The 9,725-nt window shown below is 39.6% G+C and overlaps 1 protein-coding gene across 1 annotated transcript in view; it reads left to right on the forward strand.

Moving 5' to 3' along the window:
* Window positions 1-9,725, forward strand: part of CD80 (CD80 molecule) — a 36,930-nt gene that overhangs the window by 20,921 nt on the left and 6,284 nt on the right. Inside the window, 3 exon segments of the mRNA XM_088794250.1 lie at window positions 270-329; window positions 332-1,237; window positions 1,983-2,433. Of these exon segments, the coding sequence (XP_088650376.1) occupies window positions 270-329; window positions 332-369 (98 nt within the window). The 3' untranslated portion in view covers window positions 370-1,237; window positions 1,983-2,433.

A 9,725-nucleotide genomic window follows, 5' to 3' on the forward strand; every position in this document is an offset into this window, starting at 1 on the left:
TTTAGGGTGTCATTCGGTGCGTTGTAGGATGTTTAGCAGCATCTCTCGCTCTACTCACTTTATGCCAATAGCACCCTTGCCCCAGTAGTGACAACCAAAACTGTCTTCAAGCATTGAAAATGTGCCATGTTGGGAAGTGGGGGGTTGAATATCACCCCCAGTTTAAGAACCGCTGCTCTTATTCTAAGCTAATCGCAATGCTTGCTGAAATACATGAGCACAATTTAAGGGAAACTCACCTGTCTAAATTTTTATTGTTTGTCTTCAAGGACTTGCTGCAAGAAGGAGAGAAAACAGGAGGAATGGGGAGAGCCTGGAAATGGAAGAGATCCCCCCATCTCCATAGGCTCTGCAGAAGCATCCGGCTAAACAGGACACCTGGAGGTAGCCTCTTTTAGCTCTTCTCTACCAATGTGGGACAGAGACAGCATGTGCATCAGGAGGCACAGGCTTTTCTTCCCCTTGGTACCAAATTTAAGATCTTCTACTCCTCCTCCTTCTCAAAAACCTCATTCAGTTTTCTCTAAACAGATGATTGACATGTCTCTCCTCTACCCACATACCGTTTGCTTACTAACCTCTCCTTTGCTGTGCTATTCTGCCAATTCCGTGTCTCTCACTGTCTACAAAACACTACTTTAAGTTCAACTTGAACTAATATTCCCGGCCTAACTCCTTATTCTAATCATCCCTTTTCCCCTGTAAGCCTCAGGACTGATGGGCACAGATTCACTCTGTACTAACTCTGTAACATCCTCCCTGTAACAGCCTCTGCTTCTGAGTAACAGAATCATCCTACTGACCCAATCACAGAGCCAAATGTCAGGAAGAATTCCTTCTCTATGTCACTTTCCCACTCAGAAACTCAGAAAAGCCCCCACTGCCTACAAGAAAATCTTAAAAACTTTTAACTTTCCACATTCCAGTTGATCTCGTCAGTCTAAACATTCTCAGTTCTTTCCATTGTTCTTCAAATGGAAGTTTCCAGAAGCTACAGGTAAAACACTATGTATCAATGGAGTCCAAAACTTTAATGTGCTCTGACTGATTCTACATACAATGGGATAATTACTATTTGGGGTCTGGAATGTTTTTTTTTCTGTTAGGGGAGCCTAACACAGCATCAGCTTTTGTGAGTCACATTGTTAACATATCAATTTTGTGTTATCCTAAAACCCTCAGGTCTTTTCATATAGGAGAAACATTGGAACACTGGACTCCAAGAGACTGATATCAGGTACAGGGTGGTTTACAGTCTCCATGAACAGTTCAATTTTGACTTGCAGAGCTATCTTGAAAAACAAAAGATAAAATATAACACCTGAGAATTATGTAACAGCTTATGTTTTGCAAAAGCATTAATTCATTTTAGTCTCATAAAAATGTCTTTGAACAAGATCTTTCTATCTTGACTTTACGGGAGAGGGACCCACGGCTCCCAGAGGTTAAGTGATTTGTTAAGGTCAGACAGATGAGGAACAAAACCAGGACTTAAACTGGACATCAAGCTCAGGTCTCTTTGACGACACTTTGGCAGCCTTAACATATTTTCCCCACAGCAAACTCTCAGTTTCCTATCCTGTTTTCTTTTCATTTCAAATACTTACTCACTGTACTAAATGATTAAGCCCTGAATCCAGTCTTTTACACAGAGCTTTCTGTGGCTGTCTTGTCCAGTTAAAGCAGTTCTCCCTCTGAACTGCTGTGGCAATGGTGTCTCCAGCATACCACATTCCAGCTTGGGTTTACATTCATGTGCCATGTCTTATATTCTTTACTGACTTGAAGGCTTATTGAGGAGAAGAGCAGCCATAAATGATACATCTTTGTTTGTCCCACACATAGAAGAGTGCCTTGATCAATAACGTTTGATTGTTTGGTGATAGCTGGTGTTTAATATTTGCTTGATATTTCATGTACAAAAAATGGTCAGACTTGCCCTAAATTCTCTCTTAATTTGGACTTTCTTTTATATTTTTTAGCCATCAAGATGACTGCCCAAAATGTTACCTCAAGTTGGGAATATCCTTTTGATAAAATATATAAAATTAAAAAAAATGGTTTCCACTTTTGGGAATTTAGGGTTTGAAATACTCACCTGTATCTCAGATCCAACGCTTCTTGGAACTTCCTCAGATGGCCAGGATTATCCCACCTTGTCCTTCATATGTGAACCCCCAACAATTAAGTCCATGAACTCATCCTAGAAAAACTGCTACACACCTCACTGCTACAGTCACCTCTGAAGTACTCCCCTTGGGAAGCTACGCACTGATGCCAGCACCTAGTCCATCCTTCAAAGCAATTTTGGAACCTTTTCTGGAATGGCCATCAGAGCTGTCATCATATCATCCTTGATGTCCTGAATGTCATCCAAATGTCTTCAATATTTTCTTTATCTTCAGGTAAAGAAGTCACTGGGAGCCAGATCAGGTGAGTAGAGAGGGTGTTCCAATATAGTTATTTGTTTCCTGGCTAAAAACTCCCTCACAGACAGTGCCGTGTGAGCTGGTGCAGTGTCGTGATGCAAGAGCTCCTTCGGGACCATTTTTGCACACACCTTTCTCATGCCAAGATTTTCAGTTAAGATTTTCCTGACTGTTTCTCTATCGATGTTTACTTGTTCTGCTATGCTTCTCACAATAAGGCAATGATTGTGACGCACAATTTGGCAAATGTTAGCAATGTTTTTGTCAGTTCTGCTTGTTACTGGCCGCCCTGACCTCTCTCCCTCAATGACGCGTTCTCTCCCCTCAGAAAAGCATTTAATCCATTTGTACACTACAATTTTCTTCATGGCATTATCCCCATAAACTTGGACTAACATGTACCTGATTTCACTTCCACTCTTGCCAAGTTTAACAAGAAACTTAATGTTTGTTCGTTGCTCTAATTCAAGCTCAGAGATTCTTGTGATGGCACACCTAAACATTCAACAACAATAATGAACGTCACTCAGCAAGATATCGCTACATGTCGATATGAACACGGCTGTGACACACTGATATACCAAGGTTATAAAACCTTACTGAGCTGCTTGTACAGCGCTGCCAATGTAAGTGCACGGTGCCAAGTTCACTAACGTAGTTGTCAGGCCTTGTACCTATTCTCTAGGAGCCTCTTTTTTTTTTTTTTTTTTATTAGTTTCAAGTGTACAAAGCAACATAATAGTTAGACATTTAAACCCCTCATAAGCTGATAAACCAACCACCCCCTAAGCTACATCTCTTCTGACAACTTACATAGCTGCTACAATACCATTGACTATCTTTCCTATGTTGTTTTCCTCGTCCTGTGACTATGTATACCTATATATTTAATTATAGTTGACATTCAGTATTATTCTACTTTAGCATCAGGTGTACAGAGCATTTAACAGTCTATGAAGTGATCCCCCTGGTAAGTCCAGTGCCCATCTGGCACCTTACATGATCTTTACAGCATTGTTGATTATATTCCCCATACTGTATTAACTACCAATTTGTATTTCTTAATACCTTCACCTTTTTCATCCTGCCCCAACCCCATCCCGTTCTGTCACCCTGATAGATCTAATACCTATCTGGGCACCATACCTAGTTATTACAATATTATTGACTATATTCCTTATGTTGTACCCTACATTCCCATGACTACTGTGTAACAACCAATTTGTACTTCTTAATCCTTTCCCGTTTCACCCATCTTTAACCCCACCCCATCTTAAAGAAGTCCCTCTAAGATTGTGTACTACTGATTTGGTGGTGATGAACTCCTTCAACTTTTTCTTGTCAGAGAAACTCCTTACCTGTCCTTCAATTCTAGATGATAGCTTTGCTGCATAGAGTAATCTTGGTTTTATGTCATCACTTGTTTGCTTTTCATCACTTGGAATATTTTCTGCCACTCGCTTCTTGCCTGCAAAGATTCTGTTGAGAAATCAGCTGCCAGTCTTATGGGGGCTCCCTTGTAAGTAACTAACTGCTTTTCTCTTGCTGCTTTTTTAAAAAAATTTTTTTTTTATTGGGGAACAGTATGTTTTTCCAGGACCCATCAGCTGCAAGTCAAGTCATTGTTGTTTTCTCAATCTAGTTATGGAAGGCACAGCTCAGCTCCAAGTCAAGTTGTTGTTTTCAATCTAGTTGTGAAGGGCGCAGCTCACTGGCCCATGTGGGGATCAAACTGGCAACCTGGGTGTTATGAGCACTGCAGTACTGTGCTCTAACTTTCTTGCTGCTATTAAGATTCTCTCTGTCTTTAACCTTTAGCATTTTAATTATGATATGTCTTGGTGTTGGCCTCTTTGGGTTTATCTTGTTTGGGACTCTCTGTGCTACCTGGGCTTGTATGTCTATTTATTTCACCAGGTTAGGGAAGTTTTCTGTCATTATTTCTTGCTTTCTCTCTTCTCCTTCTGGTACCCCTATAATGAGAATGTTGGTATGCTTGATATTGTCCGTGAGGCCCCTTAAACTCTTATCAACTTTTTGGATTCTTTTTTCTTTTTGCTGTTCTAGTGGGTGTTTTCTGCTAACTTATCTTCCACATTGCTGGTTGGATCCTCTGCCTCATCTAATCTACTGTTGATTCCCTGTAATATATTCATTTCCATTATTGTATCCTTTATTTCTGACTGGGTCTTTTTTCATGGTTTCCATCTCCATTTTTATGCTTCCTATCTCTCTGTTGAAGTTCTCCCTGAGATCAGTGCGCATCCTTGTAAACAGTGTTTGGAACTCTATGTCTGATAGATTGCTTATCTCCATTTCACTTAGTTCTTTTTCTGAAGCTTTGTTCTGTTCTTTAATTTGGGACATGTTTCTTTGTCTCCCCATTTTGGCTGCCTCCCTCTAGGAGCCTCTTCATTTCAGTAGCTTTGCAGAAAGTGACTAGAGGAATATGGTGGGGACAGAAGTAGCTCTGGTGACCTTGATCAAGGAATTCAGAAACACAGAATTCTTTAGGGCTGGAGGAGACATTAGAGAAAACAATTTCCATTAATGACAAGACCATCGAGGCCCAGGGAGGTGACCTGAATTATAAAGTCCAGAGCCCGTATTTCCTCCTGTCTCTGGTGCTCTTTTCCATTATTAATCTACCTCTGTGCTATTAATGTGCGCGCGCTCACACACACACACACATGCACACACACACACACACACACACACACACACACACACACACACTCTCCTTACTTAAGGTTACAATAGGTTCATGATTTATGGTCAATTTTACATAGACTAACTGACATAAACAATAGTTAACTTCCCATTGTTAACTTGTAAAATATTCATAAAATATTTATGAGAAAGTTCTAATTTAAAATACGATAGGATTTTTTATGTATTCAGGCATACCTCATTTTATTGCACTTTGCTTTATTGTACTTCAGAGATGTTGCATTTTTAAAATTTTTCAATTAGAGTTGACATTCAATATTATTTTATATTAGTTTCACCTGTACAGCATAGTGGTTAAACATTTATATAATTTATGAAGTGATTCCCCCAGATTAGTTTAATACCCACCTATATATATAGCTAAGCATCTTTTCATGTCTATTGGCCACGTGTATGTCCTCTTTGGAGAAATGTCTATTCAGGTCCACTGCCAATTTTTCACTTGGATTGTTTGGATTTTTTGGTGTTGAGTTGTATGAGTTCTTCATAAATTTTGGATATTAACCCCTTATCAGATGCATCATTGGCAGATATCTTCTCCCATTCAGGAGGCTGTCTTTTCATTTTGTTGTTTGTTTTCATTGCTCTGCAAAAAATTTTTAGTTCAATGTAGACCCATTTGCTTATTTTTTCTTTTGTTTCCCTTGCCTGAGGAGATATATCAGAGAAAATATCACTAAGAATAATAGAGTTTACTGCCTATATTTTCTTCTAGGAGTTTTACAGTTTCAGCTTTTATATTTAAGTCTAATCCATTTTGAGTTTATTCTTGTATATGGTGTAAGAAGGCAGTCCAGTTTCATTTTTTTTGCATGTATCTGTCCAGTTTTCCCAACACCGTTTATTGAAGATGATGTTTTTACCTTATAGTCTTGCCTCCTTTGTCATAGATTAAATGACCATATAGGCGTGGGTTTATTCCTGGGTTCTCTATTCTGTTCTATTGATTTACCTATCTGTTTTTATGCCAGTACCATGTTGTTTTGATTGCTATAACCTTGTAGTATAGTTTCGTATCAGGAATGAGATACCTGCAATTTTGTTCTTTCTCAAGATTGTTTTGACTATTAGTGGTCTTTTGTGGTTCCATTCAAATTTTAAGATGATTTGTTCTAGTTCTGTGAAAAATGCCATTGGTATTTTGCTAGGGATTGCATTGAATTTATAGATTGCTTTGGACATTTTAATAAAGTTAATTCTTTCTATCCATGAGCACGATATTGCTTCTATTTGTTTGTATCTTCTTCAACTTCTTTCTTCAGTGTCTTATAGTTTTCCAAGTACAGGTCTTATACCTCCTTGGTTAAATTTATTTATTTTTTTAAATGCCATTGTAAATGGGATTGTTTTCTTAATTTTTCTTTCTGACAGTTCGTTATTGGTGTATAAAAATGCAACCAATTACTGAATATTAATTTTGTATCCTGCTACTTTATTCACTTACCAGTTCTAACAGGTTCTTGGTGGAATCTTTGTGGTTCTCTACATATAATGTCATGTCATCCAAAAATAATAAGTTTTACTTCTTCCTTTCCAATTTGGATGCCTTTTATTTCTTTTACTTGTCTGATTGCTGTGGCTAGGACTTCCAATACTAATTTGAATAAAAGTGACAAAAGTCGGCATCCTTGTCTTGTTCCTGATCTTAAGGAGAATGCTTTTAACTTTTCCCCACTGAATATGATGTTAGCTATGGGTTTCTCGTATATGGCCATTATTATGTTGAGGTATGTTCCCTCTATTCCTACTTTGTTTTTGTTTTTTATCATAAATGGATGCTGGATTTTGTCAAATGTTTTTTCTGCATCTATTGATATGGTCATATGATTTTTATCTTTCAATTTTTTCACGTGATGTATCACATTAATTTTCAGATACTCAACCAACCTTGCATCCTAAGAACAAATCCCACTTGATCATAGTGTATGATCTTTCTTTTATTTTTTAACCTGTTGGGGTAGATTTTTTTTTTTTATTGGGGAACAGTGTGTTTTTCCAGGACCCATCAGCTCCAGGTCAAGTCATTGTTTTCAATGTAGTTGTGGCGGGCGCAGCTCACTTGCCCATGTGGGAATCGAACCGGCGACCTTGGTGTTATGAGCACTGTGCTCTAACCAACTGAGCCAACCGGACACCCCATTGTATGATCTTTTTAATGTACTGCTGAATTTTATTTGGTAATATTTTGTTGAGGATTTTTGCATCTATGTTCATTAGGAATATTGGTCTACAGTTGTTTTTTTGTTTTTTTTGGTAATGTTTTCTTAGTATAGCCTTTGTTTTAAAGTCTGTTTTGTCTCATATAACTATTGCTGCCTCAGCTTTTTAAAATTTCTATTTGCATGAAACATCTTTTTCCATCCCTTTACTTTCAGTCTGTATGTGTGTGTCTTGTAGACAGCATATGTATGGGTCATGTTTTCTTATTCATTCAGCTACCCTGTCTTTTGATTGGAGCATTTAATCTATTTACACTGAAAGTGATTATTGATATTTCTTTTTTAAAGATTTTTTTTTTTTTTATTGGGGAAGGGGAAGAGGACTTTATTGGGGAACAGTGTGTACTTCCACGACTTTTTTCCAAGTCAAGTTGTTGTCCTTTCAATCTTAGTTGTGGAGGGTGCCATTCAGCTCCAGGTCCAGTTGCCATTGTTAGTTGCAGGGGGCACAGCCCACCATCCCTTGCGGGAGTCGAACCGGCAACCTTCTGGTTGAGAGGACACGCTCCAACCAACTGAGCCATCCTGGTGCTCAGCAGCAGCTCAGCTCAAGGTGCCTTGTTCACTCTTAGTTGCAGGGGGCGCTGCCAACCATCTCTTGCAGGACTCGAGTTGTTGAACCGGCAACCTTGTGGTTGAGATTCCACTGGCCCATGTGGGAATCGAACTGGCAGCCTTCGGAGTTAGGAGCATGGAGCTCTAACCACCTGAGCCATCGGGCCGGCCCAGTGATTATTGATATTTTATTATTCATATTGGTGTGTGGTTTTTTTCCCCTTCATCTTAAAGAAGTCTAATACTGGCTTGGTGGTGATGAATTCCTTTAGCTTTTTCTTGTCCGGGAAGCCCTTTATCTTACGTTCAATTTTAATTGATAGCCTTGCTATGTAGTATTGGTTGTAGGTCCTTGCTTTTCATCACTTTGAATATTTCCTGCCAATCCCTTCTGGGCTACAAAATTTCTGTTGAGAAATCATCTGACAGTCTTATGGGATCTCCCTTGTAAGTTCCTAGTTGCCTTTCTCTTGCTGCTTTTAGGTTTCTCTCTTTATCTTTAATATTTGCCATTTTCATTATAATGTGTCTTGGTGTGGGCCTCATCTTGTTTGGGACTCTCTGTGCTTCCTGGACTTGTATGTCTATTCCCTTTGCCAGGTTAGAATAGTTTTCAGTCATTATTTCTTCAAATACGTTCGCCATCCCTTGATTTCCCTCTTATCCTTCTGGTGCCCCTATGATGTAATGTTGTTATGCTTGATGTTGTCCCAGAGGTTCCTTACACTATCCCCCCCATTTTTTCTTTTTTAATGCTTCTATCTTTTTTCTTTTCCAATGGGTGTTTTATGCTTCCTTGTCTTCCAAATCGCTGATTTGATCCTCTGTTTCATCTAGTCTGCTGGTTATTCCTTCTAGGGCATTCTTCATTTCAGTTATTGTATTCTTCACTTCTGGCTGATTCTTCTTTATGGTTTCTATGTCCTTTTTTATGCTTGCTATCTCTGTTGAATTTCTCACTAAGTTCTTTAAGCATTCTTATAACCATCATTTTGAATTCTGTATCTGGTAGGTTGCTTGTCTCCATTTTGTTTAGTTCTTTTTCTAGAGTTTTCTCCTGTTCTTTCATTTGAGACATATTTGTTTACTCACATTGGCTGCCTCTTTGTGTTTGTTTCTATGTATTAAGCAGATCTGCTATGCCTTCCAGTCTTAGGTAGGTGGCCTTATGTAGTAGGTGCCCTGTGTGGCCCAGTGGCACAGTCTCCCTGCTCACCTCTGCTGGGTGTTTCAGGACTGTCCCTTGTGTGGGTTGTGTGGGCCTTCCTGTTATAGTTGAGCCTTAATTGCCATTGGTATATCAGTGAGTGAGAATGACTCTCAGGCTGACCATGAGGATTGTCCATAACTAGTGTATGAGCTACTGTGTGGGGACTGACCCCAAGAAGTGGGCTTTGCCCCAGAATGCTGATGTGCCTAAGATCACTCTTTGGGTGTGCCAACTGTGGGGTTAATCAGGTAGTTTTCTGCTGTGGTCTGAAGGCGACCTCCAGGTATGTTGGTTCTGGAGCCTCTTGGGAGGGGCTCCAGTGCAGGCCCAGATCAGCTTCTGCCTGTGACGGGCTCAGGGCTACCTAGTAAGAGCTACACAGTGATTCGTTGTTGGTTGCTACTTGTGCTGGACCAGAAGGTGCATGGGAAAGTCCACATTGTGAACCAAGGCTGGCTGTCACCAGTACTGGGCCTGGGGCAGCTCAGCAAAAGACCAGGGTACCCCAAGGCCTGAGGCTACCTTCTGGCTCCCCGTAAGGCTCAGCTGCTGAAGGAGACTTGGGCTATACACTACTTGGAT

The sequence above is a fragment of the Rhinolophus sinicus genome, chromosome 17, assembly GCF_057876585.1.
Source record: "Rhinolophus sinicus isolate RSI-liver-muscle chromosome 17, RSI-T2T, whole genome shotgun sequence".
Lineage (NCBI taxonomy): Eukaryota > Metazoa > Chordata > Mammalia > Chiroptera > Rhinolophidae > Rhinolophus > Rhinolophus sinicus.